Raw genomic sequence first — 18,593 nt, forward strand, 5'->3', positions numbered from 1 at the left:
GCGGGCCATCAGCTTTCTGCAAGCGCGGGCCAGCTTGCCTTCATAAGGAGGCCCTGGGAAGCGAACCCAGGGTCTCCCATATGGTAGATGGGAACCCAATTGGTTGAGCCACACCCACTTCCTAGTAGGGGCAGTTTTAATTAATTAGAAGTTATATATTTCTTCTTAATCCATGGCTGTTGTCAAATTTAGAAATAGTCTTAATTATAGAATACAAACACTCTATAGAAGTTAGTTTCTATGTTCTATAGTACACTGAAACCATAGAAAATCAATTATACTAGAGCATAGATTTCTAGACACTTTTCTACCTTTTTTTATATATATATACACATATATTTTACAGACATATTGGTATCATACATCCTTTTTTTAAAAAAGATTTGCTTATTTTTCCCCTTTCCCCTTCTCCCACCCTGCTGTTTTTTGGGGTTTTTTTTTCTGTCTGTGTTGTCTTGTCTTCTCATTTTCTCTTCTCTAGGATTCACCAGGATTCAATCCTGGAGACCTCTGATGGGGAGAGAGGTTCCCTGTTAATTGCGCCATCTCAGTTCCTGGTCTCTGCTTTGCTTCACCTTGACTCTCCCCTTGTCTCTCTTTTGATGCATCATCATCTTGCTGCATGGCTCACTTGCACAGGCACTGGCTCACCACACAGGCACTTGCGTGGGCACTCGTGCAGGCACTGGCTCACCATGCAGGCCCTTGGTGCTGGCACTGGCTTTCCATGCAGGCACATTTTCTCTTCTTTTTCATCAGGAGGCCCCAGAGATCAAACCCAGGTCCTCCCATATGGTAGGCAGAAGCTCTAGCACTTGATTCACATCCATTTCCCCATACATCCTGTTTTGTTCCCTGACTTTTCTGCTTATAATGTCTTGAATATTTTCTATATTCATAACTATTTTTGACAGATTTAATGTCTACCATAGTATTCATTTCATAATTGCTTTAACTATTTAAACTCTTGCTGGAGTCAGAAAGCTGGTCACTGCCTGAGGAATTCCATCTACTTGTGGTTCAGCTTCCATATCTTGACCACCTTACCCTCTTAGGACTTTGTCATTTAAGGAGATAGGATCATTCAGGAACGTGTCATTGTTTTCTATCACATATCATGCCACATTTCTCTGCCCACTCAGATGGACTAACCCTGGTTGTAGTGTGGACCTAAATAGTTTATTTAACCCATTACTAGTATCTCACTGTTTAGAAATATCTATTTTCCCTTCTCTAATTCAAAACTTTCCCTTTGAAATTTCTAGCTTCCTTTACTGTGACTTTAAAATTTTGAAGTGCTTGCCTGAATTTGTGTAGTACTGGTTTGAGATTCACAAATTTTGAAATGAGCAGCTTTTCTGCATTATGTGTAGCTTAATATCCTGAACCTCCAGATAACTGTCTTAGGTTCCCTTAGCACTTTTTATACTCGCATCTGCTCTGGTGACCAAGGTGCTGGTCTGAATTTTTGCATAGCCACAGCAGCCAAAGTCCCACTTCTTTGCCTATATCAAGTCTTTCAACTTTCAAGTCGTATGAAATATTAGAGCAAAGATTGGTGCAGAGAGAAGTGACAAGTGGGCTCTGTCCAGGTGAGTGGAGAACAACCAATAAGGTAGAAGCCATTGCATATAAAAACGCAAATCTCAAGACTTGGAAACCTTTAAGGTATTGTGTAAGACACTCGATTGAAAGGCTATAGGCCTGTAAACCCCTTCATTCTGATTTCTCAGATACTTCCCCATCACATTATTGCACATACATCTCCTTTTATTACTTGTACTACTATTAAAAGGGAGAGATTAGCTCTACTGTTTTTGTTTTGTTTTCATTTTAAAAAATTAGAAATTACAGAAAAGGATAAAAGGTCAAGGTTATTTATTATTCCTCTACTTAGAAACAACTAGTGTGAATATTTCATTCCACATGCTGTCACCAGTCCCTCTATGAGTGATCACTTGCATATAGGAATATATATGCATTTTTTCCTTGGTAAATTGGATCACAATCATGCATTGTTGTTGAACCTACTGTATTTGTTTGCCAAAGGGGTGCCAGTGCAAAGTACCAGAAATCTGTTGGCTTTTATAAAGGTTATTTATTTGGGGTAAAAGCTTACAGTTACAAGGCCATAAAAAGTCCAGTTCAAGGTTGCTTTCTCACCAGAGTCAGTTGCCATGTGTTGAAGCAAGATGGTAGCTGATCTGTGCCGGTCTCTCCTTCCCTTCCAGGCTTCCAGTCCTCTCTCTCCTGGAATAGGGCTCGTTTCTTTCCAGGCCTTCTATATTAGTCTCAGCTATTCTGTTCTGTTCTTTTCCCAAGGTCAGCTACAAACTCTTAGGCGATTGGGTCATCTCTCCCTGGGGCCCCAGGATCAAAAATGACAGAGCTCTCTCTTCCCATGTGTCTTCTTGAGTGAGTGTCCCTTGATATCAGACCCAGCAAGGGAGCAGGGACTCAACCTGAGTCATGCCCTCTGACATAGTCAATCAAAAAGCCTAATCTTAACAGGTAATTTAATCAAAGATGTCTCAGCTGAATTTAATGTAATCAAAGGGCATCACACCCATAGGAATAGATTAGTTTACAAATAATAATCTTTCTCTTTTTGGGATTCATAAATAATCTCAAATTGCCATACCTACCTTCCATCCTACAATAGGTGGTGAATATGTTCTTATGCTATTGTTTTTCACTGGCTACAATTTTTTCCATTGTATAGATTTACTACTTGAAGGACACTTAGGTTCTTTTTAGTTCGTGGCTGTGATAAATAATGTCTTTCTACACACCCCTGTATACATCTTTGTATATATGTTCAGTTATTTTCTTTGGCCAGAATCCATGCATTCTTATTGTTGAGACACAGAGTTAACTTCTACTGATACAGTCTTTTAAATATCCCATTTGGTTTTGTACCAGTGTAAAATATGTCTATTTCTCCACAATCTAACTAATATATTTTCAGTATTTTAAATATCAATCAAATAAATATAAAATGGTATTTCATTGTTGCTTTATCATGCATCTCCTTCATTAGTAGTATGCTTCAGTATCTTTTGGCAGATTATAGATTATTTCTAATTTTTTAGCAAATTCCCTATCTTCAGGTGTCATACCATAATGAAGAAATTCTGAGTCACAGAGGCAAGACCTGAGGTGGTTAGAGGAATGTATTAGTCAGCCATAGGGCTGCCGATGCAAAGTACCAGAAATCTGTTGGCTTTTATAAGGGTATTTATTTGGAGTAAAAGCTTACAGTCACAAGGCCATAAAGAGTTACGTTACTTCCCTCACTACAGTCTGTTGCCACGTGTTGGAGTAAGATGACTGCCAGTCTCTGTGAGGGTTCAGCCTTCCTCTTCCTCTTCAGACTCTGTGGTCCAGCTTCTCCTGATCTCAGCTGTAGGCTGGCATAAGGCTCTCTCTTCCCTGGCCTGTTTCTTTTTTGCTGTCAGCTGCTCTCTTCTCTTCAGCTGTAAACTATCAGGCTCATTTCTCTTCCTAGGGCTTTTACCATGTCTGTGGAATGCTCTCTATTCCTCTGTGTTCTTCTCTGTGTGTCTACTTCCTTATTAGGGTCTGTTTTATGAGCCCAAGGGGGCTGGGACTCAACGTTGAGTCGTACTTTAATGACTTGGTTGAATCAAAGCCCCAATCTTAACATGGGTTAATCAGACGTCTCAGCTGAATCTAATAACAAAGTATATCACACCTAGAGAAACAGACCAGCTTACAAAAATAATCAATAACTCTTTTTAGAATTCATAAGTATCAAATTGCCACAAGGATTATATACTCAAAACTCACCTCTGCCACTTACCTTTGTGTTTTCATTTTTATTTTTTTAATTGAAGTATAACCTGAAGTAAACCACACGAACCTTACTGTATAGCTCAGTATTTTTTAGCATATATGTATACCTATCTATGTAATTACCATTCAGATCAAGATACAGGATATATCCGACACTCAGGAATGTTCCTCCTGCTTCCTGCGCCATTATCCCATCCCTCCCCCCACAACAAAAGTACCCACTATTACAATAAATTAATTTTAGCTGGCTTTGAAATTCATATGAAATGGAATCTTATGTTACAAATGTTTTCATCAGGTTTCTTTTGCTCAATGTCAGATTTGTGAGAATCATTTACTATTTGTTCAGTTATTGTTAAGTAGTCTTCAATTATAGGAATGTAGCTGATATTATTTCCCTCAACTTACATTAGTTAACATTTTGGGGAAATTATAAAAAATGTAGCTAAAATTGCTCATTTACATATATTTTGATGATAGAAACATTTTATTGGGCTTATGCTCAAGAGTGGAAATGCTAGGTCATAGCATGTATTTTTTTAATGAAATTTTATTGAAGTATGTAATTTATACATGAACATATGCATAAGCAACAAGTGTATAGTGAAAGTTGTGAACTTACAAAACAAACATACATATCATCATACTGGGCTCCCATATATCACCCACCAACAGCATCTTGCATTGTGTGAAACATTTGTTACAAACAATGAAATAGCAATATCAAAATATTGCTGCTAACTATAGCCTATATCTTACATTTGGTGTATTTTTCCCCCAACCCACCTGATTATTATCACCCTATTTTAGTTTATACATTTGTTATAGTTCACGAGATAATGTTCCCATATTTGTCTTGTTAACCACACTCCACGTATAACACAGAGAATGCAACTCCACTACTGCATTCTCTGTTATACAGCCCCATGTTTTATACAATCCATTCAGATTGTATACTCAGTGGCTCTCATTTTCATTACAGAGTTGTGCTGTCATCATCTCAGTCTAGAATGTTTTCATTACTCCAAAAGGAAAAATCCTAAACTTCCTATAAGTACCTATAGTTTTCTCTTAGAATTTATATAATTTCTTTGCCATTGCTGCAAAAATATTACAATATTTCTGTTAACTGTATTTCATAAGTTACATTAGTTGTAAATTTTCCCGTGTATCGCCATTTTCTTAACACTATGTAAAAGGAGAACCTTCTTATGTTATTAACCACAATCTCATCCACCACTGAAATCCCTCTGTTATATATACCCTAGATTATTCTCTGATTTCCTTTTAATTGGCATTGACATTCACCAACTACCCCTTTCAGCCATAATCTCATTTATAAATCAGCAATGTTAGTTATACTCACTATAATGTGTTACCATAAACTCTTTTCATTTCCAAAAAATGAATAGGGTTATAGTAAACCTTACTAAAAATTCTATATACATTGAGCACCAGCTTCCATTCTCAACCCACATTCTATTTCCTAGTAACTTATCCTCTAGAGTTCACCTCTGTGACTTTACTCATCATGTTTAGTTCATATTAGTGAAACCATACCATATTTGTCCTTTTGTGTCTGGCTTTATTTCACTCAACATAATAGCCTCAAGGTTCATCCATGTTGTCACATGCATCATAATTTTGTTTCTTCTTGTAGCTGAATAGTATTCCGTATTATGTATATACCACATTTTGTTTAGCCATTCCTCAGTTGATGGACACTTGGACTGGTATTATATTTTAGCAATTGCGAATAGTACTCCCGTGAACATTGGTATGCAAATGTCAGTTCACATCCTTGCTTTCAGTTCTTCTGAATGTATTCCAGGTAATGGGATTTCTGGATTATATGGCAGTTCTATATTCAGCTTCTCAAGGTACTGCCAAACTGTCTTCCACAGAGGCTGCACCATTCTATATTCCCACCAAAAGTGAAGAAGTGTTCTTATTTCTCCACATCCTATCCAGCACTAGTAGTTTTCTGATTTTTTTATGATGACCATTCTATAAGGTGTAAAATAGTATCTCATAGTTTTGATCTGTATTTCCCTGTTAGCTAGTGATATTTTTTTGTCTTTATAATTTTTTTTAATGTTACATTAAAAAAATATGAGGTCCCCATATACCCCCCACCCCCCTCAATAACTAGGGATATTGGATGTTGGTTTTTTTTCATGTGCTTTTTGGCAAGTTTTATTTCCTCTTTGGAGCAATGTCTATTCAAGTCTTTTGCCTATTTTTAAATTGGGTTGCTTGTCTTTTTATTGTTGAGTTGTATGATCTCTTTATATAACATGGATATCAAACCCTTGTTGGATATGTGGTTTCCAAATATTTTCTTCCATTGAGTAGGCTGCATTTTTACTGTCTTGACAAAATCTTTTGAAGAACAAAAGTGTTAAATTTGAGGAGGTCCCATTTATCTATTTTTTTTTTCTGTTGCTCATGCTTTGGGTATAAGGTTTAAGAAATTACTGCCTACTAGGATATCTTGAAGATGTTTGCATACATTTTCTTCTAGAAGTTTTATGGTTGTAGCTTTTATATTTAGGTCCTTGAACCCTTTTGAGTTAATTTTTATATAAGGTGTGAGATAGGGATCCTCTTTCTTTCTGTTGAATATGGATATCCAGGTCTCTTCTTGAATAGACTGTTCTGGCCCAGCTGTGTAGGCTTGACAGCCTTGTAAAAAAATCACTTGACTATAGGCCCTCATAGTCATGTGAGGGCCTATTTCTGGATTCTCAATTTGATTCAATTGGTTAATATGTCTCTCTTTTTAAAAAAAAAATAATTATTGAAGTATATCACTCATACATAAACAATAAGTATATAATAATAGTTGTGAACTTACAAAACAAACATATATAACATCATACAAGACTCTTATAACTCACCCTACCACCAATAACTTGCATTGTTGTTAAACCTTTTTAACTAATGATTAAAGAGCATTGTCAAAATATTACAACTAACCAAAGTATTCTCCCCCAACCAACCCTATTATTATCTTTATATCATTTATATATGAACATACACAAACAATTAAGTGTATAGTAAAAGTTGTGAACTTACAAAGTAAACATGCATAACATCATACAGGGTTCCCATACATCAACCCTCCACCAACACCTTGCATTGTTGTGAGACATTTGTTACAAATTATGAAAGAATATTGTCAAAATCTTACTACTAATCATAGTCCTTATCTTACATTTGCTGTGTTTTCCCCCCAACCCACCCTATTATTATTTTTTAAATATATTTTTTATGACAGAAGTTGCAACAATCATGTACTCACTTTATGCCAGTTGTCTGTCCAGATGTTCTAGCCAATGCTAAGAGTGGTGTATTGATGTCCCCAACTATTATTGTAGAGAGGTCTACTTCTCTCTTCAGTTTAGCCAGTGTGTGCCTCATGTACCTTGAGGTACCCAGGTTAGGTGCATAAATATTTATTACAGTTATTTCTTCTTATTGTATTTACCCTTTTATTAGTGTATGACTTTCTTCATCTCTTAAAACAGTTTCTCATTTAAAATACATTTTGTCTGATACTAGTATCGCTACTCCAGATATTGTTTGATTGCTATTTATGCGGAATATCTTTTTCTTACCTTTCACTTTCAACCTGGTTTTTCCTTATGTCTGAGGTGAGTTCTTGTAGACAGCATGTAAATGGATTATATGTTTTTATACATTCTGTCAGTCTGTGTCTTTTGATTGGGGGATTCAATCTATTAATGTTCAGGGCTATTAGTGTAAAGGCATTACTTACTTCATCCATTTTATCCTTTGACTTCCCATTGTCATATCTTACTATTGTCTGACTTTTTACCCTTTAAGTTATCCTTACTAATAATATTCATTTCTACACTCTTCTCCAAGTCTCTTGCCCTTGTTTTTTTCTTTCAGGTTGTAGAACTCCCTTTAATATCTCTTGTAAATCTGGTCTTTTGATAATATACCTTCTCAGTTTTTGTTTGTCTATGAAGACTTTAAACTCACCCTCATTTTTAAAGGACAGTTTTGCCAGATAAAGAATTATTGGCTGGCAGTTTTTCTCTTTCAGTACCTTAAGTACCTCATACCACTTTCTTTTCACTCCATGGTTTCTTTTTTTTTTTAAAGATTTATTTATTTATTTATCTCCCTCCCCCCCCACCCCAGTTGTCTGTTCTCTGTGTCCATCTGCTGCATCTTCTTTGTCCGCTTCTGTTGCTCTCAGTAGCACAGGAATCTGTGTTTCTTTTTGTTGTGTCATCTTGCCATGTCAGTTCTCCGCGTGTGCGGCACCACCCCTGGGCAGGCTGCACTCTCCCTCACGCTGGGCGGCCCTCCCCATGGGGTGCACCCCCTGCACATGGAGCTCCCCCATGTGGGGGACACCCCTGCATGGCAGGGCACTCCCTGTGCGCATCAGCACCGCGCATGGGCCAGCCCCACACGGGTCAAGGAGGCCCCGGGTTTGAACCGCGAACCTCCCATGTGGTAGACAGACGCCCTAACCACTGGGCCAAGTCCGCTGCCACTCCATGGTTTCTGATGAGAGATCAACACTTAATCTTATTGAGGTTCCCTTGTAGGTGATGCATTTCTTTTCTCTTGCTGCTTTCAGAATCCTTTCTTCTCTGGTATTTGTCCTTCTGAATAGTAGGTGTTTTGTATTAGGTCTGTTTGAATTTATTCTGTTTGGGGTGCATTGGCCTTTTTGGATATTGATATTTATGTGTTTCATATGGGAGGGAAATTTTCAGTCATTATTTCCTCAAATATTCTTTCTGCCCCTTTTCCAGTCTCTTCCCCTTCTAGGAAACTAAAAATGCTTATTTTTGTGCGTTTTGCATTGTCATTCAATTCCCTATTCCACTTTTTCCATTCCTTTCTCTTTCTGTTCTCCTATCATACATATATACATATATTTTTTTAGGAGGTACCAGGGATTGAACCTGGGACCTCCTACAAGGGAAGCGGGTGCTCAAACCACTGAACTACACCAACTTCTCTCTAATGTATTTTTAATCTTATCCATTGCTCATTCCCATAAGCTCTGTTACTTTTTTTTGCAGGCTTTCAAATTTTCAAATTGTTCTTCATGCTCACCCAGTGTTTCTTTTTTTTTTTAGATTTATTTTTTATTTATTTCTCTTCCCCTTCTCCCCCCCTCCCCCTGTTGTCTGCTCTCTGTGTCCATTTGCTGTGTGTTCTCCTATATCCGCTTGCATGCTTGCCAGGGTCATCTTTTTTTTTTTCTAAGATTTATTTATTCATTTCTCTCCCTCCCACCCCCTACCTCCCACCCCCCACCCCCTACCCCAGTTGTCTGTTCTCTGTGTCTATTTGCTGTGTCTTCTTTGTCCGATTCTGTTGTTGTCAGCAGCACAGGAATCTGTGTTTCTTTTTGTTGCATCATCTTGTTGTGTCAGCTCTCCGTGTGGGCGCCATTCTTAGGCAGGCTGCACTTTCTTTCACGCTGGGCGACTCTCCTTACGGGGCGCACTCCTTGCGTGTGGAGCTCCCCTACACGGGGGACACCACTGTATGGCAGGGCACTCCTTGCGCGCATCAGCATTACTCATGGGCCAGCTCCACACGGGTCAAGGAGGCCTGGGGTTTGAACCGCGGACCTCCCATGTGGTAGACGGATGCCCTATCCACTGGGCCAAGTCTGCGGCCTGTCAGCATCATCTTGCTGCGTCAGCTCCCCATGTGTGCGGTGCCACTCCTGGGCAGGTTGCACATTTTTCACTCCATTGAGGGCAATATCGCCCATGTTGAGAATGCATGCCTTAGCATAATCACTAAAAAAATAATATGAGGATGTATAACAGAAAATTTAGTAATGGAGAAAAAAATAGAATAATAACACTTGATTAATCCAAAAGAAGTCAAGAAAGGAGAAGAGGGAACATTGTATAGATGGGACAAAATGTAACTATTTTAAAGATAAAAGTACTAAACACTCCATATTAAAAACAAACATTGTCAAGTTGAATAAAAACAAATGCCAACCATTCAGTGTTTACAAAAAAACCATTTAAAACAGAAGGACTCAGAGAGATTGAAAGTAAAAGAATAGAAAAAGATATAGCAACTTAACAGTATCCAAGAGAAGTCTGGTGCAGCTGCCCCATGTGAAAAAAACGCAGCCTGCCCAGGAGTGACACCACACACACGGAGAGGTGATGCAGCAAGATGACGCAACAAAAAAAGAGAGGCAGTTTCCCAGTGCCGCCTGATAATACAAGCGGTGCAGAAGAACACGCAGCAAATGGACACAGAGAGCAGACAATGGGGGAAGGGGAGAAGGGGAGAGAAATAAATAAAATAAATCTTAAAAAAAAAAAAGAGAGACAAGGGGCGAGTCTAGCTGAAGCACAGCAGAGACCGGGAACTGAGGTGACAGGAAACCTCTCTCCACATCAGAGGTCTCCAGGATCAAATCCTGGTGAATCCTAGAGGAGAAAAAATGAGAAATGGATATAGAGATCATACAGCAAATGGACATGGACAGCAAAAACAGCAGGGTGGGAGGAGAGGAAGGGGGAAAAATAAATAAATAAACAAACGAACAAATAAATAAATAAATCTTTAAGAAAGAATGTTACTGTCATGTTCCAGCAGAGAGCTAGACTAATTTCTGTTTAACCAAAAATTGACTGGTAGCACTGACTTGTTTGGAAAAGTATATATATATATGTTTCACCTATATTTATGAAACTCATTTGTAAACTTATTAACACTTGTGTATAACACACAAAATAAGATATATAGAATACTTTCTCAACTTTGAAGCTTTGAAACCTCTTGAAATTCACTGGAAATTTGCCACCTGAAACCTTTTTTCTACTTCATAACAATTTTGAGTTAAGATACCTGTAGTGACCTTTTCTTTTGTGCTCTTTCTCTACTTGGTTATATTTTCATTATAAAAATAAATTAGGCTTTTTCCTTGGCCTCTTTTTCCAGAGTTAAAATTTTAGTCTCTACTTCGTAAAATTTCTTCTTACACAACTTAGTTTTACACAGTGTACAATTATACAAAGTGCAATATAGTCATATCTTTTACACATTTGACAAAAATAACTTGTTCTAATTTACGAAAGAAAATGAATTTAGTGGGCAATAAAATATTGATGACTGTGGACTATGAAAGTAATAAGACAAATATCTGGAAATTATTTTAGAACTTCTTTTTCATAGGTACCTACAGGTACAAGGGCAAAACCTGCATTAGATGAGTGGCCATAAGCTTCTCCCTAAGTTGGTGTCCAATTATAATGTGTTTTAAAGTCCATTTTTAGGCGGCGGACTTAGCCCAGTGGTTAGGGCGTCTGTCTACCACATGGGAGGTCCGCAGTTCAAACCCTAGGCCTCCCTGACCCGTGTGGGGCTGGCCCATGCGCAGCGCTGATGTGCGCAAGGAGTGCCGTGCTACACGGGTGTCCCCCACGTAGGGGAGCCCCACGTGCAAGGAGTGCACCCCATAAGGAGAGCCGCCCAGTGCGAAAGAAAGTGCAGCCTGCCCAGGAATGGCGCCACACACACACAGGGAACTGACACCCTAAGATGATGCAGCAAAAAAAAGAAACACAGATTCCTATGCTGCTGACAACAACAGAAGCGGACAAAGAAGAACACGCAGCAAATAGACAACTAACTAGGGCGGGGTGAGAAATAAATAAATCTTTAAAAAATTAAAAATTAAAAAATGAAGTCCATTGGAGACTTCTGCAAGATATACATGGTCATCCACCAGTAATGGCTCCACATCTGTATTGTCTGGTTGTAAATGGTCCATTTGAATTTAGTCTGAATATGCACTCATGCAGCCTCATCAAATGTTTCCCCAAATGTAGACGTTAGTGAGTGTGGGATTTGTCTTCATTGATTGTACAAGTGCAACAAGTCCTTCTCCCTCTATATTGTTATTAACTGCTGATAACACTTTAGGAGTCCCATTATGTGAAGAAAGACTTTCACTGGAGATAGTTTACTCCTTTGTTTTCTATTCTGTTAAAAGAAAGATCTGTTACTTCCAAGGTAGTATTGCTTTTCAGTACATCAGCCAAACCATTCAATCGTGAGTTATTTTTTTGCAGCTGACATCCAGGTACTGTAGGCTAGTGTTCACATATAGTGCATCAATAACTGTTTCATAGCATAATTTTTTATATCATGCTTACACATGTGTAGTTCAATAAGGAAGTGATTTTCTTTTAACATGTGGCCTGTATGGACTGTGAACTCTTCCTGTTCACTGTACAATATAGGACAGTTTAGGTTTATTCCCCTAATTGCTTGATTTTGAGTTAATACTGTAGCAAATGCTATAACACTTTGCATTCCAAGATCACAGGCTCCCAGATCTAATTTCTCTAGGGATAAATTAACTTGTAGCATTGCAGCAAAAACCATTCCATTGTTATTTTCAATCTTTTTTCCAGTCATTCTTAGGTACTTCAGGATCGTATTCTTCTAGCTCTTTGGCCAAGGCCAGGGTCAGAGTGAGGACCAAGGCCCAGGCTGGAGTGAGCTCAGGCGTAGGGGAGGGAGTGCTCCACATGTTCTACCTCACCCAGCCAGCCAGCCAGATGGCAGGGTTGCCATGGCAATACCCCCCCATTCCCCCCTCCCACAGCCCCCCCCTTCCAGACTTCCATCACCCAGCCACCTGCATGTTCCCGAATGCTTTTTCTGTACCAATTAAGATGATCATGTGGTTTTGCTCTTTAGTATATTGTTGTGGTTATTAAATTAATTAATTCTGGGGTGTTTAACCAATCTTGCTTTCCAAAGAAAATCCCATTTGGTCACGGTGTATAATTATTTTTAAATGTTGCTCAACTTGGTTTGCTAGTATTTTGCAGAGGATTTAGTGTCCATATTCATAAGGGATATAGGTCTATAGTTTCCTTTTCTTTTGATGCCTTTATCTGACTTTGGTATCAGGGTAATCCTGGCCTCATTGAAAGAGGTCAGGACTATTCCTTCCCCTTTTACTTTTTAAAGAGTTTGTGAAGAGTTGGTATTAATTCTTCCTAAGTGTTTGGTTGAATTCACCAGTGAAACCACCTGGGCCTGGGCTTTCCTTTGTGGGTAATTTTTAAATTACTCATTTAGTCTGTTTACTTGTTAGAACTTTATTCAGATTTTCCATGTCTTACAGAGTCACATTGGTGGTTTGTGTGTTTCAGCAATTTGTCCATTTCATCTAAGTTTTCTCATTTAATAGCATGCAAATATTCATAATATTACTTTACAATCATTTTTTATTTCATTAAAGTCACTAGTAATATCCTCTCTTTAATTTATGATTCCAATAATTTGAGTCTTCTCTCTTGGTCAGTCTAGACTAGGTAAAGGTTTGTTCACTTTGTTCATCTTTTCAAAGAATCAGACTTTGGTTTCATTGATTTTTCTCTATTATTTTTATTCCCTATATAATTCCTTTCCACTGTAATCCAATCCCATCTTTCCTTTCCCCATGGCTTTTCCTTAATTCAGTGTATTATTATTTGTCTATTACTCCCTTCATGTCTGTCCACTATTTTTATATCATCCATTTAAAGTGTAAAATTCATTGGAATGAAGTATATCCACATGTACTTAAAGTATCATCAAAATTATCTAGTTCCAGAAATTTTTCATCACTCCAATAGAAAACCCTTTACCCATAAAGTAGTCACTCTCCAATCCATTCCCTCCTTTTCACAGACTTTTTTTATTTTTTATTTTTAGGTACTGGGGACCTGGGATTGAACCCAGGACCTTGTATGTGGGAAGCCAGTACTCAAACACTGAGCTACATTGGCTTCCCGGAGTTGATTTTATTGATTGTTTTGCTTGTTTTTGTTTTTTAAGGAGGCACTGGGAACTGAACCTGGGACATCCCATGTGGAAGGCAGGCATTCAGCGGCTTGAGCTGCATCTGCTCCCCTCACAGACCTTTTGAAACCACTGATCTGCTTTCAACCTTTATGGTGTTGCCTGTTCGTAATACCTCACATATATGGAATTATACAATATGTGGCCTTTTATGTGTGGCCTCTTTCACTCAGCATAATGTCTTCAAGGTTCATCCATGTTGCATCATTCCTTTTCATGGCTGAATTATATTGCATTGCACAGGTATACCACATTTTGTTTATCCATTTACCAGTTGATGGACATTTGGATTGTTTTTCCCTATTGTGAATAGTTCTGCTGTAAACATGTGCGCCCATGTTTTTGTTGGAACATCTGTTTTTATTCAGAGGTGATAATTTGATTTTAATCTATTTAAATTTATTGATATTTGTTTTGTGGCCTTACATATGGACTCTCCTAGAGGATAATTCATGTGTGCTTGAAAATATATATTCTGCTGTTGTTGGGTGGAGTATTCTATACATGTCTGGGAGGTCTAGTGGTTTACTGTATTGTTCAAGCACTCTATTTTCTAGTTGATTTTTTGCCTAATTGTTCTCTCCATTATTGACAGTGGTGTTTTGAAGTCACCGAACTATTATTTTAGAACTGTTTTTCCTAATTCTGTTAGTATTTGTTTCATATATTTTAGGACTTTGTTTTTTAACTGTGTTTTCAAGATTGCTATATATCTTCTTGATGGGTTCACCTTTTCATCAATATATAATTTCCTTTTCTCATATTTATAACAATTTTTTACTTAAATTCTGTTTTGTCAGATATTAATGTAGGCATCCCAGGTCTCTTTTGGTTACCATTTATAAGGAATATATTTTTCCTTTCTGTCATTTCCAACCTATTCATGTCTTTAGTTCTAAAGTGAAGCTCTTGTAGACATCATATTATTGGTTCATGGTTTTTATCCATTCTGCCAGCCTCTGCCTTTTATTTATTTTTGACTTAAAAAAAACTTTTAGTATCTTTTTTTAAAGATAAATAAATCACACAAAACATTACAATAAAAAATATAAGAGGTTCCCATACACCCCACTCCCCACACCCCCATTCCTCCCATATCGACAACTTCTTTCATTAGTGTGGTATATTCATTGCATTTGATGAGTGCATTTTGGAGTATTGCTACACAGCATGGATTATACTTTATGTTGTAGTTTACACTCTTTCGTAGCCCGTTCAGTGGGTTATGGCAGGATATATAATGTCCTCCATCTGTCCCTGCAATATCATTCAGGACAAGGACAAGTCCCCAAAATGCCCCCATATCCCACCTCTTTTTCCCTCTCCCTGCCTTCAGCACCTCCCGTGGCCACTGTCTCTATATCAATGATATAATTTCTTCCATTGCTAGAGTCAGAATAATTCTACAGTAGAATACCAGTAAGTCCATTCTAATCCATATTTTATTCTTCCATCCTGAGGACCCTGGGATGGCCTTGTAATTGGAGATTCAAATCCATTTAAATTTAGAGTAATTAATGATAAGGACTATTTCTGCTATTTTGCTTTTTGTTCTCTATATGTCCAGTATTTTCTGTGTTTTTCAGTTTCTTCATTATTCACTTCTTTTGTGGTATACAGCTTTTATTCCAGTCTCATTTCTTTTCTCTTCTTTATGTTATTTATTTTCTTAATATTTATCCTCAGGATTACAGTTAACAGTTAACAGGATTTAAGTTAATCTTAAAGTTTAATAAACTAGTTTGAATTAATACCAACTGTGTTTGGGGATCCCTAAAACCACTTTTAGGTTCAAGATTTGCTAGAGGGAAACGGACTTTGGCCCAGTGGTTAGGGCGTCCGTCTACCATATGGGAGGTCCGTGGTTCAAACCCCGGGCCTCCTTGACCCGTGTGGAGCTGGCCATGCGCAGTGCTGATGCGCGCAGGGAGTGCCGTGCCACGCAAGGGTGTCCCCCGCGTGGGGGAGCCCCACGCGCAAGGAGTGCGCCCGTGAGGAGAGCCGCCCAGCGTGAAAAGAAAGAGCAGCCTGCCCAGGAATGGCGCCGCCCACACTTCCCGTGCCGCTGACGACAACAGAAGCGGACAAAGAAACAAGACGCAGCAAACAGACACCAAGAACAGACAACCAGGGGAGGGGGGGGAATTAAATAAATAAATAAATAAATAAATAAATAAATAAAAGATTTGCTAGAAAGGCTCAGAACACAGAACAGTTTTTATACTCACAGTTACAGTTTATTTCAGTGATAGGATACAGATTAAAATCAGCAAAGGTAAAAGTCCCATAGGACAGAGTCCAGAAGAGTCCATGACAAGCTTCCAGTTATCCTTTCCTAGTGGTATCAGACAGACAGTTCTTAATTCTTTAGCAACAGTATGTGAGAACAGGTGTGGAGTATTGTCCAACAGGGAAGCTCACCTGAGCATTGATGGCCAAGGTTTTTTAATGGGAGTTGGTTCATATAGCTATGGAGTGTCTGTGTAAATGGCCTTAGTTACTTAGCTTCCAACCTCTCCAGAGAGCAGACTATAGGCCAACACCCTCCACCATAAATTACATTGTAGCATGAACTATCTGATGTGCCCCAAGGCCCCAAGTATCTAAAGACATACTTACCAGGGAAGATATTCCAAGGGCCAGTGACTGATCAAGGGCCTTTCCTTTCTTTGGAATGGACAGTGTGGAAATATTCCAGATCTGCTGAGTCAACTCTGTATTACATACGAATTTAACTTCAATAGAATACAAAAACTCTGCTCCTCTGCACCTCCTTCTACACCCCCCTTATGTTGTTACTGTCACAGTTACCTCTTTATACATTGTGTGCCTATTAACATAGATTTATAATTATTGTTTTATGCATTTGTTTTTAATTCATGTAGGAAATAAAAAAGAGAACTTACAAACCAAAAATGTAATAATGCTGGCTTTCTATTTATCTATGTAACTACCTTTACCTTTGCTTTTTATATCATCATATAGCTTTGAGTTACACTTCAGTACCTTTTCATTTCAGCCTGAAGGACTTCCTTCTTTCTTCTAGGGCAGGACCACTGGTGATGAACTCGCCAATTGTTGTTTTTATCTGGTAATGTTTTTATTTCTCCTTTGTTTTTGAAGGATTTTTTTGGTCAGATATAGAATTCTTGGTTGACAGTATTTTTCATTCAGCATTTGAAACATACCATCACACTGCCTTCTGTCCTCCATGGTTTCTGAAGATGAATTCGCTATTAATCTTATTCAAGATCTCTTGTACATGAGGATTCACTTCTGTTTTACTGTTTTCAAAAGTCTGTCATCTTTGTCTTTCTGCAGCTTAACTATAATGTATCTCAGTGTTCATCTCTTTGTTTATCCTGGGAAGTTTTTGGTCATTCTTCCTTCAAATATTCTTTCTGTCCCTCTCTATCTTTCCTTTCCCTCAGGGACTTCCATTATGCATATACTAGTATACTTGATGGTGCTCCACAGGTCTCTTCAGCTCTGTTCACTTTTTTTCATTATTTTTTCTTTCTTTTCCTCAGTCTGAATGATCTCAGTCGAACTATTTTCATGTATGTTGATTGTTTTTTCTACGAACTAAAACTACTCTTGCTTTTCCTTGATACATCTTTTTCCATCCCCTTATTTTCTATTTGAATCTTTAAATATAAAGTGTATTTCCTCTAGATAGCATAAAGTTGGATCTTGTTTCTTTAATCCTACTTTTAAAAAAAAGTCCAGTCTGACAATCTCCCCCTTTTGAGTCTACTGTTTAATCCATCCACATTTAATATTAGTATTGATATAGTTGGCTGTATGTCTGCAATTTTACTTTATGTTTTTCTATTCCCTCTTAACTGCTTTTTACCCATATTGTTGCTGGATTTTCTCTAGGTTCTTGGGTAAGCTATAAAAAATGAATTTTAAGTGCAAGCCAGTTTAGTTAGGCTAATAATTTATTAAGGAATAGAGAGGAGAAATGGGAGAAAATAATAGATTATGGGTCCCAGGTAGAGAGGAAAGAGGCTGAAAAAAGATAAAGAGGGGTGATTTACAGACTACAATTCTACATTACAGATTACAAAATGCCCAAGTTTACTTGCATGCTATTCCAGGCAGGGGGTAAAGAAGGCAAGAACAGGGGGTGTTTGGATTTCGTGCTTGCTTTTTAAACCATTAATTAATCCGTCCTTTTGATACTGACAGTGGAGGAGTCCCAGTTGTTTGCTGTTTTGATTGGTTATCCCACCCATCAATCCCCTGGAAGGGCCCAATGATAAGGTCCCTGGAGAATATTTGGGGCTTCTCTTTTATTCCAGAGGAAATCTCATTCCAAATGGGGGTTCTCGCAGGTTTTTCTAGAAACCATCTTGTGGGGTATTCCTGCCATGTTCCAGATCCATCTAGTGATTCCCTAATTTACTAGTCTTGCTCAACTCCCCCTTCAGAGAGTTTACAACTTTATTCTTTTTTTAAAAAAAGATTTATTGTTTTTACTTACTTCTCTTCCCCCCCCCCCCCCCAGTTGTCTGCTCTCTGTGTCCATTCACTGTGTGTTCTTCTGTGTCCACTTGTATTCCTGTCAGTGGCACCGGGAATCTGTGTCTCATTTTGTTGTGTCATCTTGCTGTTGTCAGCTCTCTGTGTGTGCGGCGCCACTCCTGGGCAGGCTGAACTTTTTCTGCACTGGGCGGCTCTCCTTACAGGGCACACTCCTTGTGCATGGGGCTCCCCTACACGGGGGACACCCCTGCTTGGCACAGGACTCCTTGTGCTCATCAGCACTGCTCATGGGCCTGCTCATCACATGGGTCAGGAGGCCCTGGGTTTGAACCCTGGACCTCCCATGTGGTAGGTGGACACTCTATCCATTGAGCCAAATCCGCTTCCCACAACTT

The 18,593-nt window shown here is 38.4% G+C and overlaps 1 protein-coding gene and 1 pseudogene across 5 annotated transcripts in view; one reads left to right on the plus strand and one right to left on the minus strand.

Annotated features, from left to right (window-relative positions):
• ZNF529 (zinc finger protein 529) overlaps positions 1-18,593 on the plus strand; it is a 40,791-nt gene that overhangs the window by 4,359 nt on the left and 17,839 nt on the right. For 2 of the 5 annotated variants that reach the window (XM_071209560.1, XM_071209561.1), the window contains exon 3: positions 13,684-13,950. The exons of the other annotated variants lie outside the window; for them this stretch is intronic. In XM_071209560.1, the coding sequence (XP_071065661.1) occupies positions 13,904-13,950 (47 nt within the window). In that variant the 5' untranslated portion in view covers positions 13,684-13,903. The remainder of the gene's footprint in view (positions 1-13,683; positions 13,951-18,593) is intronic. 5 annotated transcript variants of the gene reach the window in all.
• LOC139436916 (leucine-rich repeat-containing protein 34-like) lies at positions 10,242-12,499 on the minus strand (annotated as a pseudogene).

The sequence above is a fragment of the Dasypus novemcinctus genome, chromosome 18, assembly GCF_030445035.2.
Source record: "Dasypus novemcinctus isolate mDasNov1 chromosome 18, mDasNov1.1.hap2, whole genome shotgun sequence".
Lineage (NCBI taxonomy): Eukaryota > Metazoa > Chordata > Mammalia > Cingulata > Dasypodidae > Dasypus > Dasypus novemcinctus.